The sequence below is a fragment of the Channa argus genome, chromosome 15 (genome assembly GCF_033026475.1).
Source record: "Channa argus isolate prfri chromosome 15, Channa argus male v1.0, whole genome shotgun sequence".
NCBI classification, from domain to species: Eukaryota; Metazoa; Chordata; class Actinopteri; order Anabantiformes; family Channidae; genus Channa; species Channa argus.
In genome coordinates, this window is record NC_090211.1 from 11,966,933 (window position 1) to 11,980,156 (window position 13,224).

General features: G+C 38.3%; 3 protein-coding genes across 4 annotated transcripts; 1 reads left to right on the plus strand and 2 right to left on the minus strand.

Annotated features, from left to right (window-relative positions):
• Positions 1 to 350: 350 nt before the first annotated feature.
• asf1ba (anti-silencing function 1Ba histone chaperone) lies at positions 351 to 5,787 on the minus strand. 2 transcript variants are annotated; one of them, XM_067476235.1, is made up of 6 exons: positions 5,651 to 5,787; positions 4,391 to 4,578; positions 4,059 to 4,180; positions 3,064 to 3,179; positions 2,105 to 2,281; positions 351 to 1,152 (listed from the first exon to the last, which is right to left on the minus strand). In XM_067476235.1, exons 3-6 carry the CDS (start codon positions 4,165 to 4,167, stop codon positions 961 to 963), a joined length of 594 nt encoding a protein of 197 aa, XP_067332336.1. In that variant the 5' UTR covers positions 4,168 to 4,180; positions 4,391 to 4,578; positions 5,651 to 5,787; the 3' UTR covers positions 351 to 960. The 2 variants fall into 2 exon arrangements, with proteins under 2 accessions (XP_067332336.1, XP_067332335.1); XM_067476234.1 differs by having other exon boundaries at positions 4,383 to 4,578.
• On the plus strand, positions 5,441 to 9,429 carry crb3a (crumbs homolog 3a). The gene is made up of 5 exons (XM_067476236.1): positions 5,441 to 5,489; positions 5,702 to 5,794; positions 6,089 to 6,292; positions 8,024 to 8,070; positions 8,174 to 9,429. The coding sequence occupies exons 3-5, from the start codon at positions 6,121 to 6,123 to the stop codon at positions 8,381 to 8,383; spliced, it is 429 nt and encodes a 142-aa protein (XP_067332337.1). The 5' UTR covers positions 5,441 to 5,489; positions 5,702 to 5,794; positions 6,089 to 6,120; the 3' UTR covers positions 8,384 to 9,429.
• A 725-nt stretch (positions 9,430 to 10,154) lies between these two features.
• Positions 10,155 to 13,200, minus strand: tubb4bl (tubulin, beta 4B class IVb-like). The gene is made up of 4 exons (XM_067476225.1): positions 13,017 to 13,200; positions 11,924 to 12,032; positions 11,644 to 11,754; positions 10,155 to 11,520 (listed from the first exon to the last, which is right to left on the minus strand). Exons 1-4 carry the CDS (start codon positions 13,071 to 13,073, stop codon positions 10,463 to 10,465), a joined length of 1,335 nt encoding a protein of 444 aa, XP_067332326.1. The 5' UTR covers positions 13,074 to 13,200; the 3' UTR covers positions 10,155 to 10,462.
• Positions 13,201 to 13,224: the final 24 nt, after the last annotated feature.

Sequence of the window (13,224 nt, forward strand, 5' to 3'; positions counted from 1 at the left end):
TGACATAAAATCAAACAGCATTCCTGTAGCCATCGTCTTGTTTGCAGTGCAGTATTTTCCTCAACCAGTTCTGCTGCCTAGCCACCTGGTGTACCTGATCTGTGGTTGGATGTGACGTTAACACAGGCTATTTTTTAATAAAATGTGAAAATATAAGCGGATACTCAAGCCGATGTGTGTTACAAGATTGGCACTCTGATATGTCTACCCTTGTCACAAAAAAAGTACTTTGGCGGTAAAACATACCAACATAACATTGTTTTCCTGATTTTGGAACTAACATAAAACATGCAAAGACAAAATATCCCATGTAGGACCATAGTTCTATTACACATACATTCATACACAGATACATAACAAATATAATGTTATTTTATTTGAACACAAAATAGCAAACAGAAAAATATGGTGAAAGTGATTGCTGTACAAAGCCCCTAAAAAAAATAAATCCACATTTTAACTGGGAAAAGGTTCAAGTGCTAAAGGAATTTTAACACAAATATAATATCAGATTATCAAATTCCTGTACAGCAACATATTGCAATTTTTTGCCTATTGCTTCAGTGCTGAAATCCTCTTAAATGGGTACAAATCCATTTTGCACCAACAAAAGGAGGGAAGGTGAACCCCACCAAAGCTCTCTGCTCTATTTAAGTTCAGCTGCATTGTTTCATTTACCATTTTTTTCTTCCATGAGTTAAACTACTACAATACTGCATTCAGCATCATGTCGAAGGAAGTCCCCAGGTATTAGTAACGATTATTCCATAGGTATGTTTATAATGTTCCTTGAAATGAACACTCATCTGGAGCTTGAGGTGAGAGCTCAATTTTGAAAACAAGCTTCAGGGAAATAAGTGCAGCTGTAAGGCAAAAATCGTTACATCCAATAGAATGTCCACAGGGATTCTCATCTTGTGCTATGAGTCATCACCTATGATGTCGTCTTTTGGGTTATGTCTATAAGCAGTCCATGGAATTATCTGGTAGTATGCCTAATGGTGGGGCTTTGCCTGGGTGACAGGATGGAGGGAGCATTGAGATTGATGTTGGCTCCATATTTGCAGAGTCTTCCATTCGCTCCGCACAACCTTCCCAGTTTATATGGAATCTGGTAACGCGTGGGTTTGATGCGAGGATATTTCTCTGGAGCTGAAAAAGAAAAAGGAACATCCCCTTACAGCAGGCAGTTATCTTATCTAATAAAATTATTTCCTGTATTTTTTTTGTTCATGTAGCTGCAACATATAATTTGAGACCATTCAACCATTTGTGAACTTGTTTACTAGCAGGAGAATCTGCTAATTACTGTAAACATCTTTACTAACAAGGAAGAGAAAAACACCAAAATGTTTACATAAAAAAATTGGAACCTAAATTTAAACACAGTATTTGAAAACATTTCACAAGCTAGTTTTGCAGGTATTTTTCCTAACATACATATTGCTACTATCACTAACCAAATCAAAATGGTATTTAAATGATCAAAGAATGAGTACTATTCAGATAACTCTGTAATCAAAACTTAACTACATTTGGCAAGAATAATCTGGTAATATTTCAATCATTCCAATGTTTTTTCCACCCATGAGTGAAAGGCTTCATTCCAAATTTTGGCCACCTCAAAATTGTTACACCTCCAAACAAATTCTTTTGTCAAAACTCACAGTTGCTTACTACTGAAGTTGGCACCTGAATGAAAATCAGGGCTTAGAAAATAGTAATATTTCTTCTTATTTACTTACATAACCCAAGAAAATTCACAGGATTATTAGGACTTTTTGAACTAAACTAACCAACCAATTTTATTCCAACGTGTAGGCCGGCAGAATGAAAAGCTTCAGTTGTACAACATATCTGTGTACCATGCTGCGCTGTGATTATCTCTATTCAGGCTATTGTTGATGAAAAATATGAAAAGGGTCAAATTTTTTTTTGGATCTGTCATCAACTAAGTTTTAATTATTAATAAGTGTTTTTATTGTTTTCTCTGAATAACCATTCAGGTTGACATTTTATAGCTAAAATGCCAAGAGTGCCAACTAAATGATAACAAAGCAGTCACACTATCATCAAAACTAAGAATCAGATCCATTAGTCTGACCTGTGTGTAATCTGGCTTGATTGGAGGATTTTCACGGAGCTCAGGGTCTGTATATTCATTGTTCACATAGTAACCAATGCGAATGAACTCCTGTCCACGGTAAGTGCAGGTAATCAGCACAACGGTTACACCAACTGCATCACTTTCAGGGATCAATCCAGTATTAGGAGCATCAGCCTGTTGAGAGCACAACATGGATACATTTAAAAACATAAAGCATACATTAATTTCAGAGTTTAACTTTTTACTGTTTGACTAAGGATTGCAGCACTATTGTGATACAATAAAATCCTAATTTGTCACTATGAAAGAGAGACATGTAAACATTCAGTCAGACAGTTTTGACTTTGATTTGTTTATATATGGATTTTACATCTCAAAATTATGGTCCTTACAGAACTCGCTGTATACTAATTCTTAATTAGTTGAAACCTATAAAAATTGTGTGGGATATATTCCCTTAGTGGTTCCATTCACTGATTTATGTTTTACTGATCATGTACCAATCACTGGTTTGTGGAAGCTTATGTTTCTGCCCTACTGAGACTTGCGAAAACCCTCATGACAATTTTAAAAAGGCTTTTGGAGGATTAAATAAAGTCTATGTAAATTGTCAACTTGTTAATATCAAATGTATAGTAACTACTTTCTCGACATACAACATGCAGTTTTATGGATGGAAAAAAGGAAACTTTCTACAGTGTGACAAGATATGCAATAACCGTGGATATGCATTAACGTCACATGAAAAAAATAGTGAGACTTGAACTGCTGAATAGTCATCTTATCATTTGAAAAATTAGTGTGGCAGTTGTATTTAAAAGTGCACTGTGAACAATTAAAAACCTGAAGCAGAAGAATATTAAAATAGATTATGAAATCATTGCCCCCGGTATACATTTATGGCTAAAACAAAAAGAAAGCAACTTCTTTAATTAGTGTACTCAAAGCAAACAAACCTGAAACACAAACATGTGCCTCCCAGCAGGTACTGGGCCAACCAGAACAGAGTCAAGGATTTGGTCATACTCTTCACTCTCTGCTGAGCCAACATAAATGATCTTCCATTCCAGGTCTTGAAAACATCAAGATGTAAACAGAAGTCACATTTAGTATGTCGTATAGAGAAACAAAACAATGATCGGCTTAATGCATTGTTAACAATAAATTAGACAGCAGCGCTGTTTTTAATGCCTACTAACAATGCACATATATTACAACATTATTAATGTTAACTTCAAGCTCACCTAAAGGTATGAATGGCATTTTTTTGGCCTCTAAACTTTTTAAAGATAATGGCTGATTAAAACAGATTCCACATTAGACTATTTGTCCACATACACAGACCAGTCATAACATTATGACCTGTGCAATTTCATGCAATCAAATACAGTGGCTCTGCCATGAATTCTACTTTTAGGTTACAATTTCTCAATTTTTAGGTTGAAACTGTCAGAAAGGTGATAATTCTACGATATATCTGTATTAATTAGATCATAGCGGGTAGAGTAGTAGTAGTAGAGTTGTACTGGAAGGGATTAAAATTAGACCTGGTCCCCAGGGTGGCCAAAACATTAGAACCAGCTCTTCTAATGGCGCAATGCCTGATCGCTGTATGAAATGCACCCACCAACATCAGTGACATTTTTGGTCATGACATCAGTGTCATCAAACATTGTGCTTACGGCTTACGAGCACACGATGGGTGAACATTATTGATTTGAAGTTCTAATTGTATTAACCTATTTACGTTTTCCCTAAGAATGTGATCCAAGTTGAGTAACTTTCAGGCGCTTCAAGCCGTCTAACAGCAGCGTTACCAGAAACTTTGCCTCACAGCGACTTTCTAAATTAAGTTAACTTTAGCTAACGTTAACGTTAATGTGGCCAATGTCGCTGTAGCGGTTACTCATCAAAGCAAACTGTCTCATAGTTTACCTGTGACGGTGCCTACCTTCTGGGAGGTCCTCCATACACTCAAACGTTATTTCAAACTGAAAGGGGTTTCCAAAGGGACTCGGGTTATCCAGGACAGCCACATTCAGCACCTGCACCTTCGCCATTGTTGCTGAAGCGCTAAAAATGAGGGGAGGGGGGAGGTGTAAGCAAAAACAAACGTTTAAACCAGTTTCCCGGGGAATGCTTTAAAAGCAGCAGAACACAAGCAAACAGCCGGGCTGTTAACAGTGTCATCTGCCAAATACATGAGGTTTTACTTAGCTTATGCCATATTTACACCAATAAAAGCAAAAATAAGCAAAACAAAACAAAAACTTACCCACTCACAATTATCAATTTTATCTAAATTAGAGGATTGATGTAACACTCTCCCGCCGCTCTCGCTGTCCTACCCAAGGTCCCCCGCGTCTACGGCAAGCGGTAAGATCCATCCATCACAAGACAGGCAAAGTGGCTCTATCGCCCCTTAGTGGTGTGCTACCAGGGGGCTGTAGTTATAATTATTACTTCTCTGACTGGACAAAGAAAATTAGTTTGAAACCATTATAACGTGGGATCAAGTTACCAAGTAAGTTATCTATAGGCTATTGAGTTTCACAATCACCCTGTTCAGCAATATAATAAAACTTTACTTGATTCAGTTGCCCAAATTGTGCATTAGCATAATTGACCAGCTTCTTCACTAATCATCACCTAGAAGATATTAAAGACAATTTAAATCACAGAGCGAAGGATTCTTGAAATATTTAAAAGGGCATTAAAAAATAGACAAAAGTTTGGTCAGAAGCACCACGGATTCCCTTACTAGTACGGGGAGTATTTTCCATAGCATTACTCTGCTTTTCAGAAACGCTTCAGTGCTTTCACACCATCCAAAAGAAATGTATCTGACCATAGATTAGTCCTGAAGCAGGCTACTTTTCTTAGCCCCTCAGATGAAGAGATTAGGCGTGGATTAGAGTCCATTGGACCAGCTGGCAGCCCAATTCATCCCTAAAATATCTCAGGAATGTTGGTATCCTTTGACATTGTTGGAAAACTTAAAACCTAATGGAGGCGCTGTTTCATGCCACCACCATCAGCCAGGTTACAAGGTAAGAGCAGGGAAGAGAGTGAGTTAGTCAAATAAATTAGCGTAGCAGGTTGGAGCATGTGAGAACAACTTGGCAAAAACAGAAGAGACTATTCAGAAGGTTTCGCTTTAAAGCATGTATCAGAAACTAAAGAGGGCAATGCGACACAATTGTCATTAAAAATATTCCAAATAACGTTTATTTTGAGGATTTTTGTTGTGGTAACATCGGGGTTTTTTCCGCTCCACTAAACTGCGTATTCTTTGTACTTTGTCTTTTACTTTTTTCTTCTGACTTTGTACAAAGGAGGATCTGTTCTGTCTGCTGTGCTGCAGGTAGATAACTGCTCCCAGGTAATGTAACACGAAACTGAATCATGTGACCAATGGCGCTTTAAAGAGTAGACGAAAAAAAACCTGCTTTACATAAAACCCCAGGCAGTAGTGCAGACGCTGAAGTATTCCGATATTTTATTCGCGCGGAAAACCTTTTAATATTTTAGGTTGTTACGTACCTGTAATTTTCATCGGATTACACCATATGTTGAAGTTTGCTTTTTGACAAGGTGAGGCGGAAGCAACTTGGATCATTCGTGAGGAATCAACCTGCTCTATGTTTCCCGTTTTGCTCTGATCACCTGGAACCAGCCGGATCAAGGGTATGGGCATGTTTTAATTAGGCTTGTGAAAAAAATTTACAACATACGTCCTTATTATAAATGAGTAAAATAATATTATTTGAAATGACTCGGGGCTGAACTACATTTAGTTTTTGAATACATGCTGCTATTAATAGCATATTACTTTCATGTGGTCTGAGCAGATTTGATGGTGACCTACCATGAGACTGAATGTGTGACTCAGTGTTGTGTAGTGTTAACTTCCTGACTGAACCTGAGATTAAAGGAGCCTGAACATACAGTATGTCTGTACTGACATTTATGTTTCTGCAGCTGTTCAAGTGGTTGGTAAACCCACACAATGAATGCTGGAGCTGAGGAGATGGACCAGAGCTGATGTCCTAAAGTCCCAAACTGCCCTCACTTTGCCCTGCTGGTCACGGGTAGAGATGGCACTGTGTGCGGATGTGCTGGCCATTCCTGGAATTGTGGTTGGGACGTTTTTACTGCTGGTGCTGAGCAGTAATCCAGTGTGGGGTGAGTCAGTAACCATCCCTACATCCTCAACACTCCTACACAAATAACCCATCCTTCTAACCACATACACACACACATACACACATAAACACACTTGTCTTTTGTCAACTCAGAGGAAGGTGACGTCCCAACACCATAATAGATGGTGCACACACACACACACATATAGTGATAAAGAAGAAATGTGAAACATGCATAGACTTGTCAGTATGTTGTAAGAACGTTGGACTAAGAAAAGAATTAAGAAATGACATATAACTAGGAGGTGCAGTCCATTTAGATCTGTTACTAACACACACAAAATAATTTAATTTACCAATATATCTGGTTTTCTCTTTTGAGCATTGTTGTTCCCTCTGACCCCTCTATTTTTGCTATCAAGTTGCACTTTTGTCCTTTCAAAGTTTGCTTTTTGTCTTGGTGAATGATTGACTCAGAAATGTTATGAGAGTTGGATTAAGTTTTCAGAACAATGGTTTCTTAATTAAGTGATTCTAAGGAGCTTTGTAATGCTTAACACAAACAAACAAAACAAGAACAGATTTAAATTTTTCCATATTTGAAACATTGTGTTGTTTGACTCAGCTGATGTTTTTGCTGCGGTTCGCTCTTCATTCCTGAGCTCCTCCTCCTCCACATGCACTTTCCCGCTCAAGTAGTTACTTAGTAGTTTCACGATGTCACTGAGTAATCACGTGGCTGATCATGGATAAAATGTCTGGGAACAGCCTGGTGGGATATCTGCATTTTGGGTTTGTTACCTTGAACGTTTGCATAAGGCTAAAAGCAACTTCTGCTGTATTGTTCCTCTTTTGTGTACTTGTGTGAAATATTGTTGCCACTGCAAAACAAAATGAATTTAACTTAGATGAATGTGTGTTTAAAACTGTGTCAATCATTCATACAGTCTCAAAAGTCCTAGTTAGTTCAGAGCTGCATCTTGGTACAATCTTTATGCGATCTCTGAGTCAGTGATCATTCATCATTAGTAAGAAGTGGAGAGCGGCTATAAAATCTGTATCATCATTCACAAATATATTATGATTTTTATCATATTTTAAAGACCACTCTTATACTCTAATACTGCACTTAAAACAATAGCTCAATATTTTGTCAAAATGCTTATTTTTGTTCTTGTGAGCATTATATGATTAATAATACAGCTACAGATGTTGTGTAAGTACGTACCAGTAAGATTCTGGGTGTGTCTAAAAGTAACAAAAACTGTCTACCAGCACATCTTCAGTTTGGTTACTTATTAACACATTATGTCTCATTACTGAAGCTATACTAAAAGCAATATGGCAATATAACTGTTTTTATTTTCAACACAATTCACTATACAGACAATAAGACTCTTAATAAATTGTTAATAAATTGCCTATACTCACATGTAATATCTGTCAGTCTGTACTGTATTCTTCTGTTGTTGTCCACAGACAAGTAAAAACACATAAGCCATAAGTGTCAGGATATGTGCTGGATTATTTTAGCAAACCACCTGGATTCACTGCTGGTTGTTGGAAACTGGAACAGCTAACTAGTTTATCATCTCAGAATGTCACAGCATTATTTTATTTTAAGACAGATTATGGCAATCATTTAAAAAAAACAAAGTCTAGTATCTAACTAGTATCTAACATACTCCGTCAACCAGTGATGACTTGTCTGAAAATAGTCTTAATTTTTAGTTAATTTTTAGAGTTTGTGATGTTTCTGCTCCTTTCACAGGTAATTATACCACTCCTGGAAGTAACACCACTCCTGACAACACATCTGTGAGAGAAAACTTTAATCCAAATACAAATGTACAAATAATACATAAGAAAACATCCATTGTCACCATTTTGACGATTATTCTGTTTGTTTTTTTATTTAAAGCAACTTAATATTGCAGCTATTGTGGCCCCCACAGTTACCCTGGGTGTCCTGGTCATCATCTTGGCTGTTCTTGGCTGGCTCTTCTGTGTAGTGAAGAAGAAGAGGCAGACTGAAGGGACGTACAGACCCAGTGCTGAGGAACAGTCGGGTGCACGGAGTGTGGCGGCACCAGATGCAATAAAGTTACCAAAGGAGGAAAGACTCATTTGAGCTATTTTGCTTTATGTTTTTGAAACATGTTGTAAGGACTTGGGCTGCAAATGTACACAGCAGTGGGATTAGACTGTCAGCTGATCATTAAAAGAAAAACTATCTGGGAAGAGAGGATAAGTTGACATGTTTGGCACCATAACATGATGCATTTTCTTACTACTTTATTTCAACAAGCACTGAGTAATTCCTGCATGGTGTGGCACAATGAGGACAAGCACAAGGACCCATTTTCTTTTGGATTTTGAGAACAATTGAATATTTTATAGAGTCGTTGAACATTTCTTCTACACGAGTCAAAAAGGAGCTGCAGTATTTTATCACAACTAATATTTTAGACATTTTCTTCTCACCATTTACTATATAAGTACGGATACTTTTCAATTGCATTCAGTTTCGTAAAATCTGTACTAATGCTTTACCTCACATTTCACATTTCTTATGCTACACTAAAGTATAATGAGTCCATTGATTTTAAAAATGCTTTTTTTGCTTAATGACTGTAAATAAACATTCTATTGCTGTGAATTTTTTTTCAAAACATCTGCTGTATATAAAGAAATAGAATATACTTTTTGTCATCAAATTGTTTACACTACAAGTATTTTTTAAGTAATCATATTCAAATTCCAAGTGGATATTATATAGACATTATGTTACTGAAGTCATGAATATAATTACTGTATGTAATCTGAGTAAAGTTATGCAGATAATCACTTTTGGCCGGCAGTGTGAGTTTCAGCCCTTCGTGCTACCCGACAGTCACTGACACACCAAAAGCATTGTTAGGGTTATGATTATAATATATTGATAAATTGGGGTTTTCTGAGTTTAAACTTTATATGGGTCTTTGATTAATTATTGTATACCTAGATTGGAGAATTAAAATGACATTTAACATTTCCTCACTGATATATTCTGTACACAGATTTTCATATTGTCAACAGTTACAAATACCTCACTATCAAAATGCTCATTAAATTGAATGTTATATAATACACTCCCATCTTACTCTGTTTGGATAAGAAATAAAACATTCACATTAAGTGAACTTTTGTACTGATAAAGAAATCCAGTCTACAAGTTAGCTGATTAGGAGCAGAGAATAGCAGAGAAGCTTATACAGTATAAACATGGTAAAGTACATTTTTACTGACCAGACTGGGCTTTCATGTGACTTTCAGATGAAAAGTGCTTAAAATACTTTATCAGTGTGAGCAGGGTTGGCTTCTTGTAGATAAACTGTTCATGTGGTAATGTGCTATATAAACATTACAGCACGGTCTGTTTCCTGACTGTGTGTCTTTCAGCTGATAGAAATGAAAGTCACTGTGGGTCTTTTTTGCAGTATCTATTGTTTTATGCTGAATGCCCCCAGCATTTATTTCTTATTTATGAGTCAAAATTCAATCTGCATTGTGGGTTTTACTTCAGAGACCTTGTTTTCATTACTGACTTAAGGCTAAAATTTTACATGCATTTCTCACTATTTTTTTTTTAAATCTTTGGCATGTTTTTCCACACACTTATGACCTTTTACAGGCTATGTTCACACTTTATTAAATAGTTTTTTATTTTCGGTTGAATTACTTCTCATAGTGCCTTATAGACCAATGACTGCTCTGAAAATTAAAATAATGATTTAATAAACATGCTTTTATGGAACTTAGTAGTCATGATGTGAGAAACTTGAGATACCGGACAGTCAAGTGTAAGGTCAGCTTGTAAGGTCACATTGAATGTGTCAAGAAAAACTCAGAGGCAGTAAAAGTGGCCTTTTAGTCAGACTTTAATAATCCTCCAATGTCAAGGCTTCACAGTTAAAATAACTTTGAATTTGGCAAGGCAATGACAGGACACATGTAACGCCACAAATGTTGTGCATTCACAACATACAAAAACATTTGCATCAAAAACATCACTATTATCAACAAACATTAAAATCTAACACTAGAGCAACAGTGATCTAGATGGTGACAGTTTTTCAGTGTGGCAGACCATAATCAAGAAGATTTAAAGGGATGTGGTTGGGGGATGGGTGGGATGATATGAGGTTTGGCAGTTGGGTGGGCTGAGATTTTAGGCGACTTCCTCCTCTCCTTCTTCCTCGAACTCGCCCTCCTCAGCAGTGGCATCCTGGTACTGCTGATACTCGGACACCAGGTCGTTCATGTTGCTCTCAGCCTCTGTGAACTCCATCTCGTCCATGCCCTCACCAGTGTACCAGTGAAGGAAAGCCTTACGACGAAACATGGCAGTGAACTGCTCGGAGATGCGTTTGAACAGCTCCTGGATAGCTGTGCTGTTGCCGATGAAAGTGGCAGCCATTTTGAGGCCACGAGGTGGGATGTCACACACGGCGGTCTTCACATTGTTTGGGATCCATTCAACAAAGTAGCTACTGTTCTTATTCTGAACGTTCAACATCTGCTCATCCACCTCCTTCATTGACATGCGGCCCCTGAACACAGCGGCCACAGTAAGGTAGCGGCCGTGACGTGGGTCGCAGGCAGCCATCATGTTCTTGGCGTCGAACATTTGCTGGGTGAGCTCAGGCACAGACAAAGATCGGTACTGCTGGCTGCCCCTGCTGGTGAGGGGGGCAAAGCCTGGCATGAAGAAGTGCAGACGGGGAAAGGGCACCATGTTGACAGCTAGTTTACGGAGATCAGCGTTGAGCTGGCCAGGGAAACGCAGACAGGTAGTCACCCCACTCATAGTGGCAGACACCAAGTGGTTGAGATCTCCATAGGTGGGGGTAGTGAGTTTGAGTGTGCGGAAACATATATCATAGAGAGCTTCATTGTCAATGCAGTAGGTTTCATCTGTGTTCTCTACCAGCTGGTGGACGGAGAGAGTGGCATTGTAGGGCTCCACCACAGTGTCGGACACTTTAGGAGAAGGCACCACACTGAAGGTGTTCATGATGCGATCAGGGTACTCCTCACGAATCTTGCTGATAAGCAGGGTGCCCATGCCAGAGCCAGTACCACCACCGAGGGAGTGAGTGAGCTGGAATCCCTGGAGGCAGTCGCAGCTCTCTGCCTCTTTCCTGACTACATCAAGAACAGAGTCCACCAGCTCGGCTCCCTCAGTGTAGTGGCCCTTGGCCCAGTTGTTTCCAGCTCCACTTTGGCCTATAGTCAATCACAAATTGAGTTTGACAATTTAGAAAGCAGATGTAAGAAACAGTCAATAAAACGTTTATGGTCTGATGTGATTATAGATAATTGCACATTAACTAAATTCACAAAGCTTACCAAAGACAAAGTTGTCAGGTCTGAAAATCTGCCCGAAGGGACCGGACCTGACTGAATCCATTGTACCAGGCTCCAAATCCACCAGGATAGCCCTTGGTACGTACTTTCCACCTTAAACCAGGCAAAATGTATGAACAATGTCATTCCATGTAAATCTTAGAATCTTGTTAAGAGCGATGTAAATCAAGAATTTGGATGGAAATCATCAACGTAGCTGGGTAGGCAAGGTCGAATAGTTTGCTCTGCTTGGCTGTGTTTTATTTCTGTATCTATTGCCTACCTGAGGCCTCATTGTAATAGACGCTGATTCTGTCTAGCTGCAGATCACTGTCTCCATGGTAGGTACCAGTGGGATCAATGCCATGCTCATCACTGATCACCTCCCAGAACTGAAAACAGAAAAACGAAACATAGGCATGTTTTAAAAAGAGGGCGAGACAGGCATTAATCTGACCCAATGTGAAAAGAAATACATATTTTTAAATAGCTAAGAGTGTGCTATTTAATTCTCTAGTTGCAATTTGATTCATATGTGTAGTCTATTAGTGTGGAAGCAGAGTCTCAGGAGCAATCAAACAGATGGGAATAATCTAGTGTGAATGCTGAAGCATTCACATCATCATGACATCACATATTTGCTTTTGAAGTTTTTAAAGCTAACTGGCTTTGTAGTTTGGCTAACCGGTATATAAGGAAGCCTAGCTTCATTTCAGCTATTTTAGCAAAAACTGTTCAGTGCTCACTGTTTTTCAGCTTTTCACAAGCATTCACAGTCCATTTTCTTTTTGAAAATGCTTTTTCTAGTCTAGTCTTTTTCTAGTGCTTTTTCTAGTGAGAAAACACTAAACTATTAAAGGTTAACACACTTAAATTACTAAAGCCGTATTACCTCTAATAGTAAAATAGACAATTAGTCAATAGAATACGTTTAAAATGATAACTTTACATTAGTAAATGGGCTGGAAAAAAATCATAGGTAAAAATAGGTCATAAATGTGGAGGGGGAGGGGAGGCTGCTCCCACAGTGACAACAAGGTTACATTACTACTAGAATCAATCATTTGTAAAAGTGTCTGTATTCATCTACAAAAGGCAAAAATATAAAGGGACAATTTTGCATGCAATTACTACAGTAATATTTTGTTAGCCGCACAAATATTCTGTCCATCTTCAGAGCATTGAAAGCCCTGCTAAGAATACACATGAGAAAATAGTCTATGATTGCACGGAGTTTTAAGCCCGCACTGGCATTCCTATAGAGAATTCTTGCAGTATGGATTAGAATGCTCATCTCAGCGTCATCGAGACGTGCCTGTTTGCACATTTCTCATTTAAATGCAAAACCGAACAGAAACAAACAAGTGAGAAAATACCTTTGCTCCGATCTGGTTTCCGCACTGACCGGCTTGCAAATGCACAATTTCGCGCATTTTGGATATCTAGATAGGAGGACGGTCGAGTAGGAGATGGGAATCTGAGCGGCAGGGATTCACGGTAAGACGGCTCCTGCAGACGACTGTCGGGGATTTGTTGCACCGCCTCTGCGAGCTTCTACTGGGCTTAATCGGTGGTGCAATTTGA

Coding starts and splice junctions, on each gene's coding strand:
- tubb4bl (XM_067476225.1), bottom strand. CDS start 13,073: ATGCGCGAAATTGTGCATTTGCAAGCCGGTCAGTGCGGAAACCAGATC. Junction 11,755..11,923: donor CTATTACAATGAGGCCTCAG/GTAGGCAATAGA, acceptor GCCTGGTTTAAG/GTGGAAAGTACGTACCAAGG. Junction 11,521..11,643: donor ACCTGACAACTTTGTCTTTG/GTAAGCTTTGTG, acceptor GATTGACTATAG/GCCAAAGTGGAGCTGGAAAC.
- crb3a (XM_067476236.1), top strand. CDS start 6,121: ATGCTGGAGCTGAGGAGATGGACCAGAGCTGATGTCCTAAAGTCCCAA. Junction 6,293..8,023: donor GAGCAGTAATCCAGTGTGGG/GTGAGTCAGTAA, acceptor CTCCTTTCACAG/GTAATTATACCACTCCTGGA. Junction 8,071..8,173: donor CCACTCCTGACAACACATCT/GTGAGAGAAAAC, acceptor TTTTATTTAAAG/CAACTTAATATTGCAGCTAT.
- asf1ba (XM_067476235.1), bottom strand. CDS start 4,167: ATGGCGAAGGTGCAGGTGCTGAATGTGGCTGTCCTGGATAACCCGAGT. Junction 2,282..3,063: donor GGCACATGTTTGTGTTTCAG/GTTTGTTTGCTT, acceptor TGCTCTCAACAG/GCTGATGCTCCTAATACTGG. Junction 1,153..2,104: donor TCAAGCCAGATTACACACAG/GTCAGACTAATG, acceptor TTTCTTTTTCAG/CTCCAGAGAAATATCCTCGC.